The sequence below is a fragment of the Canis lupus genome, chromosome 5 (assembly GCF_003254725.2).
Source record: "Canis lupus dingo isolate Sandy chromosome 5, ASM325472v2, whole genome shotgun sequence".
NCBI lineage: Eukaryota > Metazoa > Chordata > Mammalia > Carnivora > Canidae > Canis > Canis lupus.
The window spans coordinates 80751647-80773774 of NC_064247.1; the positions used below are offsets into that span (position 1 = coordinate 80751647).

At 43.2% G+C, this 22128-nt stretch overlaps 1 protein-coding gene across 1 annotated transcript in view; it reads right to left on the reverse strand.

Moving 5' to 3' along the window:
- The window catches only part of CDH1 (cadherin 1), a 78276-nt gene continuing 56148 nt past the window's right edge, over nt 1–22128 (reverse strand). The window contains exons 6-16 of the mRNA XM_025426649.3: nt 21142–21286; nt 19058–19233; nt 18669–18797; nt 16389–16571; nt 14934–15178; nt 10823–10968; nt 7622–7846; nt 7083–7313; nt 5437–5567; nt 3970–4113; nt 1–1803 (exon numbers count right to left, since the gene is read on the reverse strand). Of these exons, the coding sequence (XP_025282434.1) occupies nt 1594–1803; nt 3970–4113; nt 5437–5567; nt 7083–7313; nt 7622–7846; nt 10823–10968; nt 14934–15178; nt 16389–16571; nt 18669–18797; nt 19058–19233; nt 21142–21286 (1965 nt within the window). The 3' untranslated portion in view covers nt 1–1593. The remainder of the gene's footprint in view (nt 1804–3969; nt 4114–5436; nt 5568–7082; nt 7314–7621; nt 7847–10822; nt 10969–14933; nt 15179–16388; nt 16572–18668; nt 18798–19057; nt 19234–21141; nt 21287–22128) is intronic.

Genomic DNA, 22128 nt, shown 5'->3' on the forward strand with positions numbered 1-22128 from the left:
TTTGACAATGGTTTAACAAAATTCTTTAATAAAATTTATAAAAATGAATATTTAAGAATTTTCGCAGCTTAAATTGTTTTCCTTTTCCAGACCTAAAGAAAATACAAAATTATCCGTACCCACACACATATACACTCAAAACTACATTAACATTCTCTATACAGGACTAAATTAGAGTTTAAATTGCTGAAAAATCAAGACAATTCCAAGAAGTGATTGCAGGGATGATTTTTTTTTTCTTTGAAAAACAGCTGACAGACAGTAAAGCAATTTAAGATAAAATTATTTCCCATGGTTGTCAAAAGTTCCTTGAAGTTCACATTTCAATTTAAAAAAAATCCAAGTCAAAGCTCTCCCCACCCTCCCTTTGCCAAAACCCTTTAGGGTCATATTTTCTTCCTGCTCCTAAGGGGGGAAAAAAGAATTTCCTAATATTGTCAGTTTTCTATGCACACTTAGAATTGGGGCACCTGAGTCCAGATCAGGCTGCATTTTCGGTAGACATTAACAAAAGCAGGCACCTGGGGATTCTTGGCCTCAGGTACAAACTGTGACCTAAGGATCGCGATAGGACACACTTGTCGGGATTCTTCCATTCTTCAGAATTTTCAGGACTAGAGGTAGAGCCACCTCAGTTATCCTCAGCATCAGTTTGCTAAAACGCCAGGCTCAATGACCCATCCCGCCTGCCACCTCCAAGTCCATTTTTCATGTTGCCCTTGGCTTTGACAAACCGCCTTCAATCTTTGGCTGCAGCACTGCAGGCACTACGCTAAACGTCAGAATAGATCACTCTTCTGTTTGAGTGATAAGTGAACATTAGAAGTTGAGTGGCACCTGAAAATTCACCACCTTTTCTGGTCAATGCTCCTTGTTCAGAACCAAAGTAGCCCAATAATGACTTCCACATGACAAACACACTTAATGCAGAACAAGTCAGTGGATGGATATGAATTTCAATTTATGTACTTAGGAAATAAAAAAGGAGAACCACTAAAGTCCTTACGAGTCCATAATACCCAGTCACACTACCATCAAACTAAGACCAAGTCTCTTATCCTGAAAGGGCCCAATAATTTCTGCAGCAGAGAACTCCTGTCTGAGGCAATGTAAGTTCAGAAGGAGTTAAGAGTGGTTATTAGAACACGGGACACCAGTGCAGTGCAAAGAACACAAATTAAAAATAATTACACATACACACACACACACACAAACACAATAGGGTAGTTTAGCCCTACCTTCCTTTAAAAAAATGAGACAAGTCAATAAGGCAATCTGCAAATTGCTAGCAGAACCTTCTGGAGGCTTTAGCTATTCTTTTGAAATATAAACATGTGGGGGGTCTTTTGGACAGCATCACCATTTAAAGAATGATGAAAGAAAGAAAAAAAAGCTTCAAAGAATAGGTCAAAATCGTTCTAACAAACACACAGATTAGATCTATAAAGTAGAAATCCTAACTATCCTAACTACATATCACTGTGCATTTTCTCTTCTCCAGAAATTCCTCTCAGATGAAGGGAGCTGAAAACAGTCACCTCCGCATTTTCTACCACATGGTATAAGGACTCATCTTCATTTGTCTCAAGTCCCCTAGTCGTCCTCGCCACCTCCATACATGTCCGCCAGCTTCTTGAAGCGATTGCCCCATTCATTCAGGTAGTCATAGTCCTGGTCTTGGTCTGACTCTGAGGAGTTCAAGGAGCTCAGACTAGCAGCTTCAGAACCGCTTCCTTCATAGTCAAACACGAGCAGAGAGTCATAAGGAGGAGCAGTAGGGTCAGTGTCCGCTGCCTTCAGGTTCTAAAGAAGAAAGAAGATAGTAGGATCCTTTAATGAAAGGAATCACACACCTGTCAGGCAAGATGCCTTCTCTAGGTGCCTCAAGCAGCAGCATGTAATGCACAATAACGCAACAACCATCCTAGAGAACACAGGGAGCAATCCGCACCAATAAGGTAAATTTATACAAACTGGCAAGGAGGATAAACAATATGTTGTTTGATGAAAAGAAAACATTATGGGTAAATACGCAGAATGTTTCCCCTAAACTAATGATAAATTATATGTAGGCAGGAGAGAAACAAGCCAGTCGGGATGGACAGAGGCTGAAAACAATGAGGATAGTCATACTGGTCCATACAGCATCGCCACCTGGAAAGGTCTGGAAAGATGAATGCCAAACTGTTAATGGTTAACTCTAGAGAATAGAGTTGGAGGCAGTAAGGAAGGATTGCATTTTTTTTCTTTATGTACATTTTACAAATTTATTATATATTTATTCATAATAAAATTATTATAACATTATTTTGTAAGTAATGTAATGACATTAATATTGTAAGTTAAAAAAAAAAAAAGCTACTATCAGATGTGACGATACACAAATGAATGTGAATGGAGGAAAGGACCTGAATTCAGATTTACCTAAGAGGGAGGTTTTTTGTTTTGTTTTGTTTTTTTAAAAGATTTTATTTATGTATTCATGAGAGACAGAGAGAGAGAGGGAGGCAGAGACACAGACAGAAGGAGAAGCAGGCTCCACGCAGGGAGTCCGATGTGGGACTTGATCCCGAGACTCCAGGACCACACCCTGGGCTGAAGGCAGGCGCTAAACTGCTGAGCCACCCAAGGATCCCCTAAGAGGAAGTTCTTTTTTTTAAATCTATCTATCTATCTATCTATCTATCTATCTATCTATCTATCTATCTATCTATCTATTTATGATAGTCACACACACACACACACACAGAGGCAGAGACACAGGCAGAGGGAGAAGCAGGCTCCATGCACTGGGAGCCCAACGTGGGACTCGATCCCGGGTCTCCAGGATCGCGCCCTGGGCCAAAGGCAGGCGCCAAACCGCTGCGCCACCCAGGGATCCCCTAAGAGGAAGGTTTTAACTGGACCTTTCTAATCCCAGCTTTCTAGAAGATCCAGTGGCTAAAATCAATGTGGCCTGGTCACTTCCAACACTGGTGTGCTTTGTGTAGTCCCTGGTGACAACTACCATAGGAAACTAAAGCAAAACCAGCCTCTACCAGGAAGACTCACTGAGAGCCACTGGACCATCCAGACAAGGCCTAAAAATCATTCAGTAACTGTGCAAGTGATCAGGGAACATTGTTTAAGGAAATAGATCCTGCTGGACTATTATCTTACTTGGTTCTTTGCTCATCTTGACCCCTAATTTGTCCTCATCTTACCCTAAGCTAATTAACTTAAGGACAATCTTGTGACAGTTCTGGCCAGTAACATATGGGATGAATTCCCTACTTGCATTAACACTTTGCTAGAACAAAGATTCTTCTTCTTTTTTTTTTAGAACAAAGATTCTTTGGCCTCTGCTCCGCCCTTCCTACTCCTTCTTGACTAGAATACAGACCCAAAGCCTGAAAGTGTAGCAGGCATCTTGTGATTATGTGGCAACAAGCATGGGAACAAGGATTCATGGGGTTAATCTACTCCTATCTGTTTAAAAGCTTTGAGAGTTTATAGCTGAATGTATTTCTGACATCTACAAATTGATGCCATTTTCCTGGCCCTTAGGTAGACCTGTGATACACACTTACTATCACTTCCCAACCAGCAGTGGGATGCAGGGGCAAGAAGACTCATTAGTGAAACCAAATTGGATCTACTTTGAATCTCTTTAGTTTCATTTCTAGTTCTACTAAATCCTTACAAGCAATTCTTGGTTTTGCCATATGGATACTGCAAATTCACTAGGAACAATTTGAAGTGCTTTTAGTTCTGAAATTCTGATGAGACTCAAACAAAAAATAGCATTCAGGGATCAGGCAAGGAGAAAACACGGTAAAGCAAAGAATCTAAACACTTTCTCCTCACTTTCAATACAACTGCTCCTATCTATCTATCTATCTATCTATCTATCTATCTATCTATCTATCATTGGGATGCTCCTGACTTTAGAGATGAGTTGCACCATAGCTTTTGACTTTGCTAACTTACCTCATCAATAAAGTTTCCAATTTCATCAGGATTGGCAGGGCGGGGCCGATACTGGGGCACACTCAGGAGGGTTGGGGCCACATCATTGCGAGTCACTTCAGGCCGAGCATCCAGGCCCCTGTGCAACTGGCTCAAGTCAAAGTCCTTTGGAGAAAAAGATAAAAATAGAGCAAAGAGTTAAAAAACAAAACAAAACAAAACAAAACAACAACAACAAAAAAAAAAGTCCTGGGCTATATTTGGATATATCAGATCATGTCCTGTCAACTGAATGATAGTTATAAGCATGTGCCAATATAATCGGAAATGAGAGCTTTCAACCTGAGAGTTTTCAAAATATCACTAGAATAAAATACAGCATAAAAAGATTCTGAGGAATAACTCTGGGTGTGGATGTAGACTGTGTACCTTATTGGATAAATCCCAGTCAATCTACAGATTCTTGTGAGCCTAGCTGCCATAGACTGAATGTCTGTGTCCCTCAAAAAATTCACACGTTGAAGCCTAACCCCCAATGTGGTGCTATTTGGAGGTGCGACTTCTGGGAGGTCATGAAGTCAGGATGGTATACGGAGCCCTTGGGAATAGGATTGGTGCCCTGATAAAAGACACCCTAGAGCTCCCCTTCTGCCTTGTTGAAGTACACGTGACATTATGGCTGCCTACGAACCAGGAAGCAGCCCCCCTCCCCGAAAACACCAAATCTTCAGAACTGAGAAAAATTTCTGTGGTTTTTAAGCAACCTGTCTGTGGTATCCTATATAGCAGCCCACATAGACTAAGGCACCAGCTGAGATCAGCAGTTAACCCCGATGGACACTGCTCTGTACCCTAATATGCTGCATACACCAGGCACTGAAATTCTAATCAGCAACTGTTCTTCCAGACGAGTTCAGCAAACACACTCATGCATGGCCGGAGCCAAAAGTAGAACTCTGAGATGGGGCCTGAAGTTCCCTTTCTAAACACTTTCAAAAATTCTTCAAAAGGCTTCTGGCTGGCTCAGTCAATAGAGCAACCAACTCTTGATCTTGGAGTCACAAGTTTAAGCCCCATGTTGGGCTCAGAGATTATTTAAAAAAATTGAAAACTCCAGGCTAAGGCAAGACCATCTATAAAGGGCTAAAGATTTAACATCCACAAAAAGTGGGGAAAAAACGTTTGGCATACCTAAAAGCTCAAGGGAAACAAAATATTACAACAGAGTAGTTGCTTTATGTTAAAGATAATTTGAAGTTTGTGTCCTGAGGACATCGATGAGGAGGCTAAGCTCTGGAATCAGACACCTGGTTCTACTGCTTCCTACCTGTGTGACTGGCTAAGTTGCTTAACTGCCCTTTGCCTCTGTTCGTTCATCTGGGCGCCGAACAGAACATGCTATTTCAAATGTCTACCTTCTTCTAATCATCGCTTCTTCCAAATAAAGAGATGGCAATTTAGCTTTTTATCACTGTTTAGAAAACATACCTGATCCTCCTCTCCACCTCCTTCTTCATCATAGTAATAAACATTGTCCCGGGTGTCATCTTCTGGGGGAAGTAAGGGCTCTTTGACCACCCTTCTCCTCCGAACAAATAGCAGAAGCAGCAGAATCAGGACTGGTGTGGTGAAGAGAGAATAAGGAGAGCCACAGGTCAAGAAGGCCATAAAATGCAGCTATCACAGAGCAGCACTGCCTTGCCCACCAGGCAGAGGGCTGTCAGACAACCCACATGGTGATGCTCACATAACTTGAAGTTAATATATGCAGTGTAACACAGTAGCCAATTAAATGGGAATTCAAGTGTAGTCTTTAACTGGACTTAAACCAAACAGTCATTTCCCAGAACCTGAGCTAAAATGCTCTAGGGCAGAAGAAATGGTAGGGGGAAAGGCCCTGAGGCAGGAGCATAATTGGCATGATTAAGAAGAGGGGAGATGAGCATGGCCTAGCAGGGTTAGTGAGGGGGAAAGTGAAAAGGAGTTCAGAGGGGTGGCAGGAATGTGGTAACTATTGGGAGGACTTTGGCTTTGATTCTGAATTGGAACCACTGAAGGTCTGTGAGGAGGGTTGGGTCAGCCTAAATGTGATTGACAGATACGTAATTATTTTTAATCAGTTCCAAGAAGTGTGACAGAGATCATATGATAGCTTGTATATTCCTTATTTTCTCTTAAGACAAAAATCATGTAAGCAAGCTCTAAAATCTGGTTTCCAAAGTTTTCATGTGACCTTGGGATATTTCGAGGATACATGTGATTAATAACTAATTGTTAAAATTTTTTAAAGCTATTTCTTATGAATGAAAAATGTATTAAACTTCAGTGTGTTTTCTTTATAGGCGTTTGTGCCCCCCAAGTATCTCTATAGGATACACTACTGAAGTAGTATTGCATTGAAACAAGACTTGGAGAAAAAATTTCTTAGAAGTACCCAACCTCCTGGGATGCCTGGGTGACTCAGTGGTTGGGCATCTGCCTTTGGCTTGAGTTGTGATCCAGGGATCCCAGGCTCCCTACAGAGCCTGCTTCTCCCTCTGCCTGTGTCTCTGCCTCTGTGTGTCTCTCATGAATAAATAAATAAAATCTTAAAAAACAAAACAAAAACAAAATCCCAAGCTGGTCCCACTGTTCCCTCTAAGAACTTTCTTCTATTCCAGCCATGTTGGCCTCCTCTTTGCCCTCCACAGTCCAATCAAGCCTTCTCTGTGTCTTCATCAACCATAGGAACCAGCTTGTACATGGGCTCAGGTGAGAATAGTGCTGCAAGGCCTTGCTGTTCCAAGTTGGCCCAACGACCAGCAACATCTGCACCCCCTGGGCGCTGGTCACAAATGTGGAATCTGAGGCCCCCACCCCAGACCTCCCAGATCACCGGATCTGAATTCTCATGCAGGTAAAAGGAAAAAAAAAAAAAAAGAACCCTAATGCAGGTGATTTGTAGGTATTTGAGCATGAGAAGAACTGCTGTGAGGGACTGAAAGAACAAAACAGAAGGACTGGGCTCCTGCTAAAATTTAATGGAGTAAGGCTGCCTTCCAGTCTTGGCCAACTTATCTCTGAACTGTTCAGTAAGGGATAAAGATCCCCTATTTTAGAAGCCAAAGGCTGCAACACTTGCCAAGCATACATACTTAGTAGAGCGAGGATTCCTCCGAGAATGCCCAAGATGGCAGGAACCTGCAAGCCTGCTTCAGCGTAAGGCGCCGTCCTCTTGCAGCTGTTGACAACACCTTCGCAGTCGCACACAAACACATCTAGGGTGGTCACCTGGTCCTTGTTCTGGTTATCTGTGAGCTTGAGATTTATTTTGTAGTCACCCAACTCTAAAGTTTTCTTTGGCTTCAAAATTAGAGATTCACGAGCTGGAGGAACCAACAAAAATAAATGATGGGACAAGGGGAGAAAAAAAAATCTCATTCTAGAATAAATACTGGGGTAAAGAAAAAGGAACTGTTTGGGCTGCAGATTACTGGGCAGTATGTTGCAAGTCAGATACCAGAAAGGAAAGGGACATTTGGTGGAATGCCTGGAAAGCAGAAGGGGCAAATAAACAAACATCAAACAAAAGCGGTGACATCTGGGAGCTGAGAAGGGAATTTCAGAAGGGGACGGTGTTGGAAGCAGGGAAAGCATGGGGTCAACGTTTCTGAAGTAAGACTCCAATTCCCACCTGGGTCATTGTACTCGATGGTCCAGTTGACACTTGCGCCGTGTGTTAGTTCTGCTGTGAAGGGAGATGTGTTGGGGGGAAGATCTGGATCAATGATGTTGATGACATGAGGCTGTGGGTTTTTCTGGCAGAAGTCCATATTTCGAGGTTCTGGAATGGGGCCATTGTCATTCACATCAGAGAGGACCAGTAGAAGAGTTCCTGTTCCAGTAGCAACTGGAGAACCTAAGGAAAAAAAAAAAGGAAATACCATAGCTCAGAAACATTCATTCATGAAGCTCTACTGCCTCCCTCAGACCAAATCCCAATCTTGGCTTGGCTCTTCAGGGCTCCATCACCAGAAGCCCTCCCCATCCCAGGTCATCTTACTTTAGATTGGGCTGCTCTCTGGCACCACTTTAATTATTATTCAAATTATTCTCATACCAAGGACATCCTCATCCCTCTTCTACACATACCTTTATGCATCTATTAAACTTTAACCATTCTAAGAATTCCTCATTGCCCCCCTACCAGTTCTCCCTTTTCAGAACTTCTTTGGCTTTAAGGTCATTATCAAAGGGTTGAGCTTTTTTCTTTTTTTTTTTTTTAAGATTTTATTTATTTATTCATCAGAGACAGAGACAGAGACAGAGACAGAGACAGAGAAAGAAACAAGGCAGAGGGAGAAGCAGGCTCCATGCAGGGAGCCCAATGTGGGACTCAATCCCAGGACTCCAGGATCACGCCCTGGGCCGAAGGCAGGCACTAAACTGCCGAGCCACCCAGGGATCCCCTAAAATCTTTTTTAAAAATTTAAAAATAAATATATTTATTTATGACAATTCGACACCACCATACCTTAGTCATTATTATCAGGTCAGGGGTCAGCAAACTAATACTTTCAGAACAATTTAGGAACACAGCTGTGCTCATTCCCCTTTTAGATTGTCTGGCTGCCTTTTTTTTTTTTTTTTTTTTAATGTTATTTATTTAAGAGAGAGAGAGAAAGAGCAAGGGAGAGTATGAGAGGGAAGGAAAGAGAAAAGCAGGCTCCCCAGCAGCAGGAAGCCCGACACAAGGCTCTATCCCAGAACCCCGAGAACATGACCTGAGCTGAAAGCAATTAACCAATTGAGCCACCCAGGCACCCCTCTATGGCTGCTGCTCGGGTGCAAAGGCAATCAAGACCACATGGGTCTACAAAACTAAAATACTCCCTTGGCCCTTCCTTTACAGAAAGTAAAGGCACCAACCTATGTTCAAGTGACATCTCCTCCACTTATTTCCAGGCCAAGCTGGAGCGTTCCCATGCAGCCAGAGACAGCCACCCGGTGTGGCTGAAGCCAGGGGCTAGCTTTCCCTTCAGGCAAAAGCATTCTGTGACTGAGACCCCATCATGGCCTTATTTGCCTTGCTCTCTGCTTTTAACCTGCTTTCAAATTACAGCTGCAGGAGCACGCTTCAGATTCTAACCGACAGGCCAGACTTATCCAAGGACATTCACAATGTGATGGAGGCTGCATCATTCAACAGCCACCTGTCCAGCTCCATCATGGCCTTACCTGCCCTGCTGTGTTTTCAGATCGTCAAGCCTGGAGTTACTACCTCCAGAAGTTGGGGAGTTGGTAAGAGAAAGAGAATCTATCACAATCCTAGGAAGAGAGCAGGTTTGAACAGTTCCCACATGGTTTCTAAATATCTAGCTGAGGGATATACTTGCACATAAAGGCAAGGACAGGGACATTTACTTATAAAACTCATGGAAATAATGAACAAGTGGAAACCACCCCAGTGCTCTTTAAGATGTGAATGAGTCATTGATGCTACATCCAAGATAATATTTTCAGATTTATAAGGTGTCAAAGTAGATCTGTCTTAAAGACATATTGTAGGGGGATCGCTGGGTGGCTCAGCGGTTTAGCGCCTGCCTTTGGCCCAGGGCGTGATCCTGGAGTCCCGGGATGGAGTCCCACGTCGGGCTCCTGGCATGGAGCCTGCTTCTCCCTCCTCCTGTCTCTCTCTCTCTCTCTCTCTCTCTCTCTATCATGAATAAATAAATCTTATTTTTCATTTTTTTTTTTTTTTTTATTTATTTATGATAGGCACACAGTGAGAGAGAGAGGCAGAGACACAGGCAGAGGGAGAAGCAGGCTCCATGCACCGGGAGCCCGACGTGGGATTCGATCCCGGGTCTCCAGGATCGCGCCCTGGGCCAAAGGCAGGCGCTAAACCACTGCGCCACCCAGGGATCCCAATAAATAAATCTTAAAAAAAAAAAAAAAGACATATTGTAAATAATAAGAATACCAAATAAATTAAATTTTAATGGTTTTTGTAATAAAAACAAAACCAGGCTATAAAGGAGATAGTGGCTTCATAATACTATATTTCTATATGCATATAAATGTAATCAAATACATGGAAACAGTCTGGAAGGAGCCACGATTCACTCCTAATGATAAAGATAAAAATGATGGTAGTCCTTGTAGAGCATACACTGTGTAGCAGGCACTCTTCTAGGGCACATTTATATAAATGAACTCATTAAAAATCCAGATGGGGGGCGCCCAGGTGGCTCAGTCGGTTAAGCATCTGCCTTGGGCTCAGGTCATGATTCCAGGGTCCTGGGGTTGAGCCCCACATCAGGCTCCCTGCTCAGTGGGAAGTCTGCTTCTCCCTCCTCCACCACCCCCCTTCATCCTGCTCGTGCACTCTCTCTCAAATAAGTAAATAAATAAAATTTTAAAAATTTTTATTTATTCATGAGAGACACAGACAGAAACAGGCAGAGGGAGAAGCTGATTCCATGTAGGGAGCCCAACACGGAACTCGATCCTGGGACTCCAGGATCACGCCCTGGGCCGAAGGCAGGTGCTCAACCACTAAGCCACCCAGGCATCCCAATAGAATCTTTTAAGAAAAATTCAGATGGGGTATTATCATTTTGTCAGAACAAGGAAGTGAGGGACCTAAGCTTTCATCCTAGGATCCAGATCCAGGCAGTCTGGCTCCTGTGGGGAAGGAGTGGGTTCAGGTATAAAGATGGAATGGTAAAAAGAACCTCTGCTCCACCTATTTGTACTTTTGAAAATCATATACTTTTGTTTCATAAAACAAGAAAAAGAATGAATTCTTGCCTCTAAAAGAAGGGTGGGGGCAAGAAAGCAAACTAGCCAGGAGAGTGAGACAGCAAAGGCCAAATGCTAAGGGCACCCTTACCGTTGTCAATGGCTATAATGAGGGCTTCATACGTGCTATTCTTCACGTGCTCAAAATCCTCTCTGTCCAGCTCAGCCCGAGTGAAAATGGCACCAGATTCTGGATTAACCTCCAGCCAACCGGCAGCATCCCTCCAAATCCGATACCTGAAAAGGCACAAGCTCTGGCTTAGAACAGTAAACAGCATGTAGGTGAAGAACGCTAAGGTTCCTTTTTGTTGACCTATTCCATGTACAGGAAAGCATGACCATCCATGTCCCCTTCACCTGGATTTACCCACTGTTGAATTCATCATTTGAGAATAAATGGCAGACATTATGTTCTTTTATTCATAAATACTTCAGTGTATTATCCCCTAAGAACAGAGGCATTTATATATATAACACCATCTGATTTAATTTCAGGAAATTTAACTTTGATATAATACTATTATTTAATATATGGCACATAATTAAATTGTCAATTTCCCCAAAACTGTCCTCCAGAACATCCCTGCCCATATCCAGGATCCATTCATGCGTGACATTTAAACATCATGTTTCCCTAACATGGAATTATTCCTTAGCCTTTCTTTTCTTTCTCAACACTTTTTGGAAAAACAAAAGGCAGGGACAACACAACATGACATGATGTGCCACTTGATGTGATTGTACAGTTTGTTAAGTGCCCAACTTTTGGTTTCAGCTCAGGTCATGAGATCAAGCCTCACATCAGGCTCTGTACTCAGCACACATTTGGCTTGAGTCTCTCAGTCTCTCTCTCAGTCTCTCTCTCTCTCTCTCTCTCTCTCTCCCTTCCCTCCCTCTCTGCTCCTTCCTGCAGCTCTTTCTCTCTAAAATAAATAAATCTTGAAAAAAAGAAAGAAAAAGAAAAATGTAGGCCAGTTATCTTAGAGAAAGCCCCTCAATTTGAGTTGGTCTGATTATTCCCTAAGTAGATTATGCGAGGGAAGGGGAAGAAGAACACTGCATAGGTGACATGTGTCCTCAGTGTATCAATCACATTAGGAGGCACAAGACATCTGTTCTTGGTGAGGTTAACTCTGATCACTGGGGTAAGGGACAGGCAACCAGATCTCTTTATAGTCAAGGTACCTTTTTACTTTTGGTAATTAATCTATGACCTAAGGGGAGAAAATGTTGCCAATATGCTGTTCACCAACTAGCTGTCATTCATTAGATTTAGGATCCGTGGATAATTCCTGCAGTAAGCAACAGATACTATGATCTCTATGTGTTTTCAAAAGTAGACTCTTTCAGACCAGCTTCCCAAAGGAAGAAGCTCTGAACTACTCATTTCACTACTGCAGGCAAAGACATCAACCCAAAAAATCCAAGGTTTCATCACTGAACAAAAACCCTACAGTATTGTTTGTGGTTTTCCACTATACTTTTCCTTTTTTCTAAAAGAAACTTTATTTATTTATTTGAGAGAACAGTGAAAAGACAGAATAAGCAGGGTGAGGAGCAGGAGAAACAGACTTCCCTGCCGAACAGGGAGGCCCACATGGGGCCTGATCCCAGGACCCAAGGATCAAAACCTGAGCTAAAGGCAGATGCTTAAACGACTGAGCCATCCAGGAGCCCCTTCCACTATACTTTTCGAATTTCATTATAAACACATCTTACGGGACGCCTGGGTGGCTCAGCAGTTTAGCAACTGCCTTCAGCCCGGGGCGTGGTCCTGGAGATCAGGGATCGAGTCCCACATCGGGCTTCCTGCATGGAGCCTGCTTCTCCCTCTGCCTCCATTTCTGCCTGTATGTGTCTCACAAGTAAATACATAAAATCTGAAGAGAAAAGAAAAAAGAAAAGGTGGGGAGATCTTTGCACCAAGAGGAAAAGGAGCTGAACAATGTCCTGGCAGCCATGAGGAAAGCAGCAGCTAGGAAGGACTCACCCACTCCCCTCTGCATTTAACAAAGCCTTCTTGGGACTTGGAAAAAAACACACACACACACACACACACTTTACTAGCCCTTATATTTTGGACCACAGTAAGAATCCTTGGATTATGAGCAGTACATTGAATATATGCATGAAATGAGAGTATTTAACTTAGTTCATATTTTATTTTTAAGAAATCTCTATACCCAACATGGGGTTCAAACTCACAACCCCAAGATCAAGAGTCACTGAGCCACCCAGGTTCCCAAACTTCAGAGAATTTTAAAGCAAATCTCAGACATCAAACGGTTTCTCCTGTAAATACCTTAGCACGTATCTTATATAGAAAAGGTTAAAAAAAAAAAAAAAAAAAACAGAATGCCACTAACACATCCTGCAAAAATAACAATAGTTACTTAATGTCATTTTAATGCCACATCCATGTTCAAGTATCTCTAATTGACTCAAAGGTGTTTTTATAGTTGGATTGTTGAGTCCATATGTAAGTGTAGTCTACACATTACAATTGGTTCATTTTCCTCTCAGTACTCTCTTAATCGACAGCAGCCCCCCCACCCTTTTGCCATTCATTCATGTCTTGAAGAAACAGTACCATTTGTCATATAGTTTCCACATTCTGTATTTGGCTGACTGCTTCCTGTGGCATTTAAGTTTCTTCATTCTCTGCATTTCTTCGAAATCAGATCCTAACACTTGACTACATTCTGTCCCAACTTTTGTTTCCTCCAAAAAAAAAATTTCCTTAGTGTACTCTGTGCATGCTACTGAATCACATCAAGTGGCACATCATGTCATGCTGTGTTGTCCCTGCCTTTTGTTTTTTTAGTAAATGTTAAAAACTAGGGGTACCTAGGTGATTCAGTTGCTTAAGCATCTGCCTTTAGCTGAGGTCATGATATCAGGGTCATGGGATTGGGGCTCACATCAGGGCTCCTTGCTCAGCAGGGAGCCTGTTTCTTCCTCTCCCTCACTCCCACACATCTCCCACCCCAACTCCCATTCCTGCTCATGTTCTCTCCCTCTCTCAAATAAATTAAAAAATTAAAAAAAAAAATATGTTGAAAACAATCAGAAGGCTTGGAGGTTATCAGCCTCCATTTAAAAATTCCCCATCATCCCTGACCTAATCATTCAATTCTAGCAGGCTTAAGCTCACTACCTGCACTCTTTATATAGTTCTCCTGTACAGGGCCCATATGTGGTCTAAAGGTATTCAAGAGCTCTTTTGCTCAGGACAGAATCAGCATAAAAAATTCCCAGAATAATCTTAAAAGCTGAAGTCCCACTTAAACTTTTTTTTTTTTTTTTAAGATTTATTTATTCATGAAAGAAACAGAAAGAGAGGCAGAGACGCAGGCAGAGGGAGGAGAAGCAGTCTCCATGCAAGGAGACTAATGTGGGACTTGATCCCAGATCCCAGGATCATGCCCTACAGCTGAAGGCAGATGCTCAACTGCTGAGCCACCTAGGTGCCCCACTTAAACTCTTTTTGAAGTTGGAAGTTTCACAAGTCAAAAGTACTAATGCTAAAACACAAACACATCCCAAAACAAGAATATACTCAATTAGTAAGCAAGATGCTACTCCAGATTTGTAGAATGTTTTTTATAAATAGTTCAGTATTACAGTTTCCTCTAAAGTAGATGTGAACAGGCAGGAACTTCTCTGAGAAGAAGAAGTGGGCACATTGGACAAGCTCTGTTCTCCCGGGAAATCACGTTACAAATCACAAGACACAGGTTTCATGTTTGGATTTGTGCTTGCTCAAATAGTTTTTTCCTACTCAAATCCAGCCCTCAAAAGATTAAGGACCTTCTCTGTCTTACATGGTCATGGGGTGTTGCTCTTGGTTTGCACATGTGTTTGCACATGGGTATGATTTAGATTACAGAGGTGCCTTCCAGTTTAAAAGGAGAAGAAATAGTGAGCTTCTTATAATACAACACCTCGTATGTAATTGAAAACCACCCTTCGGCTACACTGCATGAACTTCGAGAAGCAACACAGTAGAATGGCTGGCTGTGGAGGGAATGGAAAAGGTGTGGGGAATGGGAGTTTAAAAAAAAAAAAAAAAGGGCAAGCCAAACAAGAGAAGGGTCTTGCACAGACCAACGATGATAAAATACTAAGAACTAAGTATTTTATACACATACACACACAACTCCCCAGTTCCTGCTAGTCTGTTGAAAAATCTCCCTACTTACGTTATCCTCTGTTCCATATATGTATCTGGATCCTCGGCGGTGTAGGATGTGATTTCCTGGCCCACACCAAAGTCTTCAGGGATTGACACTACCTTTGGGCAAGGGATGAAGATGGGGGCTTCATTCACATCTTCCACGTCCACAGTGACAGTGGCTGTGGAGGTGGAGAGGATGACCTCAAACGGGGTCACGTTCACCACAGTCACGTACAAGACATACTGCTGCTTGTCCTCAAAATCCAAGCCCTAAAGAGAACAGAAATGAGTTAAAAGAACCTATTTTATGTTAGCTTAGGAAAAAAAAAAAAAGATTAAATCCTTAACTATTGTCGTTGGTTAACAATATCTTGTGGTTCTCAAACCTAGCTGTGCTAGGAAGAATTAACTTAAGAACTAGAGAAGAAAAGGGAGGCTTGCACCCTAATCCAGTAAATCGTAATTTCTGAGAGGGAGGCCCGGCCATGGATGTTTTTCAAAAGCTAACAAGCAACCACATTCAAGATGAGAACCCTAGCAGAAGAATAAAAACGAACTACATGAAACCTCACACAGCAAAACCCAGTAAGAAATGCTCATACTGGAAGTCATTTATTATCCAAGACCAGTAAGAATGTTCATATCTTATGCGACGTGTTGTCTCTGTGATAGCAGATGGACAGAAGACCCTGCTTGTCCAACTCACTAACCTCAGTTAAGTTTAGTGACAACACGCGGTTCCAATGAGGCGGCAAAAAGGTCAAACAAAGCCAGGGTGGGCCATTTCCTAGCCCTGTGGGTCTGTTTCCACATCCAAATACATAGAAAAGGAAATACTAAATAGAGTCGCTGTAAGGAGTACACCGGGAACATTTGTGAATGAGTGTGTTTGGCAGGGGCTCATTTTCCTAGCTTCTATCTTTCATTTGTAGCATAGAAAATGGTGACATCAAATGTTGGTGACATCAAATGTTGGGTGGGAAATAAGGTTATGTAGTGAGTGATGCAGAAATGAATGGCTTTGCTCACTTGCTCAATAGGAAGTCTAAGTTTGGGGGCAAATTCAGTGATCTGCTGTTAGTAACCTCAACAAGAAGGTCACCCAACTTCTTAAATTTTCAGGTTTCAAAGTCATGTGTCCCACTTCTAAAATAATCCGGCAAAATGGCAGAGACCAGTAAACCATTTTTCCTCTCATTTGCAAAATGGATATGGGGGTAGACAAATGTTTCAGGGAGAAAGCCTTTTAAAACCGATGGTACTTTCTTTCTCCTCAATTTCAGGGGGCTGCGTAGGAGCTTCTCACATGTGCCTGAAGAGTAGTTGCAAACCCCAAATGGTCCACCAGAACCTGGGAAAGCTGCCCACCCCCAGCCCGCCAATGCCATGTTGATCTACTTCTGAGAAGACACCAGGGGACAAGGCAGTGGGCGGCTAGCTGAGATGTCAATACCTGCATCTTGCCAGGCACCGTACAAACCTTAGTTGTTTTCAAAATGCCGTCGTTAGTTACTGGGTCTGTGGTGACAACAAATTGATCATTGTTATTGTTCAATATGGTGTACACAGCCCTCCAGGCCGGGGTATCGGGGACATCAGCATCCGTCACTTTGAGTACAGCGATTTCGACGTTAGCCTTGTTCTCAGGCACCCGTCCCTGGTACTACAGAGCAAAGGAGAAGATGAGTCACTTAGGACATCTTGACAACTAATAGAGGAGCCATATCCAAGAGGGCTAAAGGAGTCCTTTCTGAGCCCAAGATCCAAAGAGCAGAGTCTTGGAGAAGTGCCCACTCCACCAGTTGGGCCTCTATTTCCTATTGGTGGAACAGCCAAGATCATTCAAATTGCAACAGCCTTCAAGACTACCTGAGTTAGTCTTTCAAGGGCTACCTGAGCCCCTCAGCACACTTTGGCCCAGTTGCTTTGATCTTCAACAAATTCCACATTGTGGCTTATCCACTACTCCCCTCCTCTCCCATCATTCCCAATGGTACCAATAATTTTCATCAAAGTCTGGTCAGTACAGTCCTCTGCTTAAAACCCTTGATGACATCCCCTTGCACCCAGGATAAATTCTAAAATTCTAACCTCCAACTACAAGGTCCTATAGGACCTGATCTCATATGGTTCACTACACAGACTATTCTTCAGTTCATTTTTTTTTAATTTAAAGATTTTATTTATTTATTCATGAGAGACAAGAGAAAGAGGCCCCGACACAGGCAGAGGGAGAGGGAGAAGCAGGCTCCATGCCGGGAGCCTGATGAGGGATTCGATCTTGGGACTCCAGGATCATGCCCTGAGTCAAAGGCAGACACTTAACCACTGAACCACTCAGCATCCCCTATTCTTCAGTTCTTAAAAACTTTTTTATTGATTCAGGGCTTTTTTTTTTTTTTTTTTAAGATTTTATTTACTTATTCAAAAGAGATACGGAGGGGGAAGGGGAGGTGGTGCAGAGACACAGGCAGAGGGAGAAGCAGGCTCTATGCAGGGAGCCTGACGTGGGACTTGATCCCAGGTCCCCGGGATCAGGCCCTGGGCCAAAGGCAGCACTAAACCACTGAGCCACCCAGGCTGCCTGATTCAGGGCATTTTACATATGGTGATCCCTATGCCTAGAACACTTCCATTGTCCCCTGTTCCACATTTGACAATCTCCTTCCAAGTCTTCTTGTAAATGTTATGGTCTTTGTGAAGCCTTCTTGTACTCACAATGCCTACATTAGGTGGCAGACTGCTAATTGCCTACTAAACACCCACTCACCCCTTCTTCACGAACTATACTGTTGGGGGCAGCAATGTGCCCAGACAGAATATTTTATTTCCAGTCATCTTCAAAGACAGCAGCTGCTAATAGGAGGTAAATGAAAGTTGCGGGATGGGTCTGCACAGAAGAGGACTGTTTAACAGCAATGCCTTTTGCTCTTCATGCGCGGGTCTCCTTTCTGAATGAAGCACAGAGATAGCTGGAGCTCAGCCATCTAGGGCCACAACGGGACACTGAGGATGGGAGCCATCCACCAACGATGGTGGGGCAGCAAGACAAAGGAGGTTCCATTGACAGTGTAGATACTCTAGCTCTAGGCTTTTTGTGACACAAGGAAAAGTTTGCCCTACTTGTTTAAGCACAAGAGTCAAGTCTCTGTTACTAACCACTGAGCTTATTTCTAGCTAATGTATTAAGATATAAGGTTCTTTCATGTGGCTTTCAGTACCTTCTTCTCATCTGCATTTAATACAATTGTACATATTAATTTGTACAAGTTGTCAAACCTCTCTAGGTTAGGCTGTCAACTCCACTGAGAATAGAACCTTTGTCTGTCTTGTTTGTGATAAAATCTCCAGTGTGTAATACAGTTCCTGTTGTTATAAACTTAGAAAATATTTGTTCAATGAATAAATAAAACCGGGTAGGATTTGTTACCAAGATGCACAACATTAAGACACGAGATCAACAAGTGGTTTTTTTAGTCATCTCTATACCCAACGTGGGGCTTGAACTCAGAACCCCATGATCAAGAGTCACACGCTCCACTGACTGAACCAGCCAGGCACTCCTAGGTGACATTTGCAACTTCACAAACCTATGTCAACAGAGCCCATGCTGAGGATGACAGAGACAACTGCCATCCCAATCTGTTTGCTTCTTAAAGTTCACTATTCTGGGGAAAATTTTCAAAGGGTTTGCCCATGAGCAGCCATAAAACAACAGAGGACCTTTCTTTGGAAACTGTCCAAGGGGTTATAGAATTACCGTGGTTGGGTTGAAGATGGGGGGGTTATCATTGATGTCAGTGACTGTGATCACAGCTGTTGCAGTTGTAGTTAAGCCTTCGCCTTGCAGGTCAGCAGCCTGAACCACCAAGGTGTACATGGGGACACCCTGCAGAGATCAAACACATTGGTGTCAGGACCAACGGCACCATCAAGCCCAGCCCAGCGCATGGAAACACCTTATTTGATCATTTGCTTCAACATCAGCCGGCCTTCTAGGTACAAATCCTCTAGAGTGATGCTTAGATGCAATGCTCAGACGATAAACATAGTAAGTAGCACTGGCCTCGGCAGAGTTTTGCATTGTTAGTGTGATTTAGCTGATGTTTATTTGCCCTCAACACCCTATAGATGCTCTTGACCTCTGACCTCTCGGTCCAGCCCAGTGGTGAGCACGCTGATGACTCCTGTGTCCTTGTTGATAGTGAACATCATGCTGCTAGGCAGGAGGGGGTCTTGTGTGAGGATGCTGTAAGCGATGGCAGCGTTGTAGGTATTCACATCATCATCCGCATCTGTGGCTGTCACCTGCATCACAGAGGTGCCTGCAAGTGCAAAAGGAGACAAATCAGTTGAGCTGCACTTTGGATTCCAGTCAGCACTGCTCAGTTCAATTCTGTCCAGAGTGTTCAAGGAGGAGTACCAGGGACAGTACCATGTCATGGCTTCTCCATTCTCTCATTCCCAAAATTTTTACCAAAGTGGTAGTAGGGGAGAAAGAAAGCATTCCACCCAATGAGTAGTGTTCCAAGGACTCAGCTTTTCCAATAGATATTCTGGATGGGGGCTGGAGTATGTAGAATAAATAACCTTAAATTAGGGATCCCTGGGTGGCGCAGCGGTTTGGTGCCTGTCTTTACCCCAGGGCGTGATCCTGGAGACCCGGGATCGAATCCCACATCGGGCTCCCGGTGCATGGAGCCTGCTTCTCCCTCTGCCTGTGTGTGTCTCTGCCTCTCTCTCTCACTGTGTGCCTATCATAAATAAATTAAAAAAAAAAAAATTAAAACACTGTGCCATGTTTCTCATACTGAGTGGATGAGGTGAAAAATAGGAAAAAATCCCACCAATATCCACAACTGGCTCCTCAGGCACAGCTTCACCAGACAGAATGGTCATTTGAGATCATGGCCTTGAAGGCAGCAGAGAATACTTACAGCACATGTGTCTGCAAAAAGACTAGCGCCCGTGCCATCAACAAAATTCCTTAGGGATCCACAGGAAAAGGACAAAGAGCCCAAGGGAAGAAAGGAGCAAAAAGACTTGAAGAGACAAGCCATCAAGAAGAAACCCAAATGGCCAGCAAACATAGAAAATGCTCATTAGCCCCTTAATAAATCTGAGAAATGCAACTGTACAGAGATACAACTGCACACTCAACAAAGCTAAAGTCTAACAATTCCAGGATATATATTGCTGGTGGAAGTGTAAAGTGGTTCAACCAGTTTGGAAAACAGTTTGTTACCATGTAGTCACAATGAATGGACACATACCCTACAATTGAGCAACCCACTACTACGGATATTCCCCCAAAGTCTTGTGTGCATGCATCAGGAAATATGTTAAATAATGCTCTGAGAACACTATTTCTAACAGCAAGAAACTCAAACCCAATTTCCATCAACAGGGGAACAAAGTGTTTTATATAAATACAAAAATATTGAATACTACACGGCAATGAAAATGAATGACCTTTTAGATTGCTATGGGTGCCAACATGAAGAATGTTATGTACATAAAGCTGAATGAGAGAAGCACATCACGGAAATACATGTAGAGTGGGATTCCATGTATGTAAAGCTAGAAAACATGCAAAACAAACAAGATATACAGAGGTAGGTAGACACATGATGAAAAAGATCAAGGAAAGCAAAGGAATGATTACCACAAAAGTCAGGACAGTGGTTACCTTTATAGAGGTGAGAAAAGAATATGGCCAGGAATGGCAAGGATCTGTTTCTAAATCAGGGAAGGTTCCTCTTTTCTAGGGGGAGGAGGTGGGTGAGATTTTCAAACTGCTCCTATTTTATAATACACACTTCTGTAGAAAGGATGTTTCTCTCTCTCTCTCTCTCTCTTTTTTTTTTTATTAAAAGATTTTATTTATTTATGATAGAGAAAGAGAGAGAGAAAGGCAGAGACACAGGAGGGAGAAGCAGGCTCCATGCCCGGAGCCTGACGCGGGACTCGATCCTGGGACTCCAGGATCGCGCCCTGGGCCAAAGGCAGGCGCCAAACCGCTGAGCCACCCAGGGATCCCTCTCTCTCTCTCTCATACACACACACACACACACACACACACACACACACACACACACACAGAGAGAGAGAGAGGCTTCAAAAGAAGTTCTGTCCCTATGAAGAGCCTGATGCCAAACACAAGCCCCGACACTTTGAGGTCCAAAGAATTTAAGTGTCTTTCTGAGTATTCAGCTACTCGTTATAGACCATACCTGGAAGGGCACCTTCCGTGACAGATCCTTGGAAGACTGCCTGGGTGAACTCGGGCTTGTTGTCATTCTGATCTGTCACCGTGATCACGATCTCCATTGGGTCTTCAACCGCATTCCCATTAGAAGATACGGCATGAGAGTAGAGCTGTAAGAGCCAAGCGAGAGTTACTTGGGCCCCAACAAGGAGGAAAAAATGGGAGAAGTCGTGTGGCTCGAACTCTAGCAGGCCTGTACTCCACTCCCTCCTACTCTCTAAGAGCCAAGGATGGACACCCCCAGAAGAGAACTTCCCCCCACAAGTGCTGCTGCTTCAGTGATGTCATGACACTGATTGAGGTCATGATATGTAAAGATTCATGGACATAGAACACCCCAGCAGGTCAGAGCTCCCATTTCCCACAGGAGGATAGGGAGCCAGGCCTAAGACACAAGAGAGGGAGGGAGCCTAAAACACCCTTGTTCCCCAGCAGGGTAAAATTTGCTCTGGTTGCTCCAATTTAGTGTCTCTCCCAGAGTTTTCTGCATTTAGCCTCAATACATTACCCTCCAGCTTTCTAGGTTCACATTGCTACCAAGGCCCAGGAATGGCTTTTGCTTCCCAATATCATAACTGGCCTCTTCCTTTGGGGCAGGGACTTTTAGCCCCAAGAATAAGTTAAGTTGGTATCTTGGGTCTAAACTCATGTATGGGGATGCCTGGGTGGCTCAGCAGTTGAGCATCTGCCTTTGGCTCAGGTCATGATCCTGGGGTCCTGGGATGGAGTCCCACATCGGGCTCCCTGTGGGGAGCCTGTTTCTCCCTCTGCCTAGGTCTCCTCCTCTCTGTCTCTCATGAATAAATAAATAAATCTTTAAAAAAAAATTAAAAACACATATGATCATAAGGTCTCTTCTCTCTTTATTCCTGATGGGGAAAAAAAAAAAAAAATCAACCCCCCTCCCCATTTTTTCCAATTCTTCTGTCATTCCCCCCTTGTCAACAGGTAT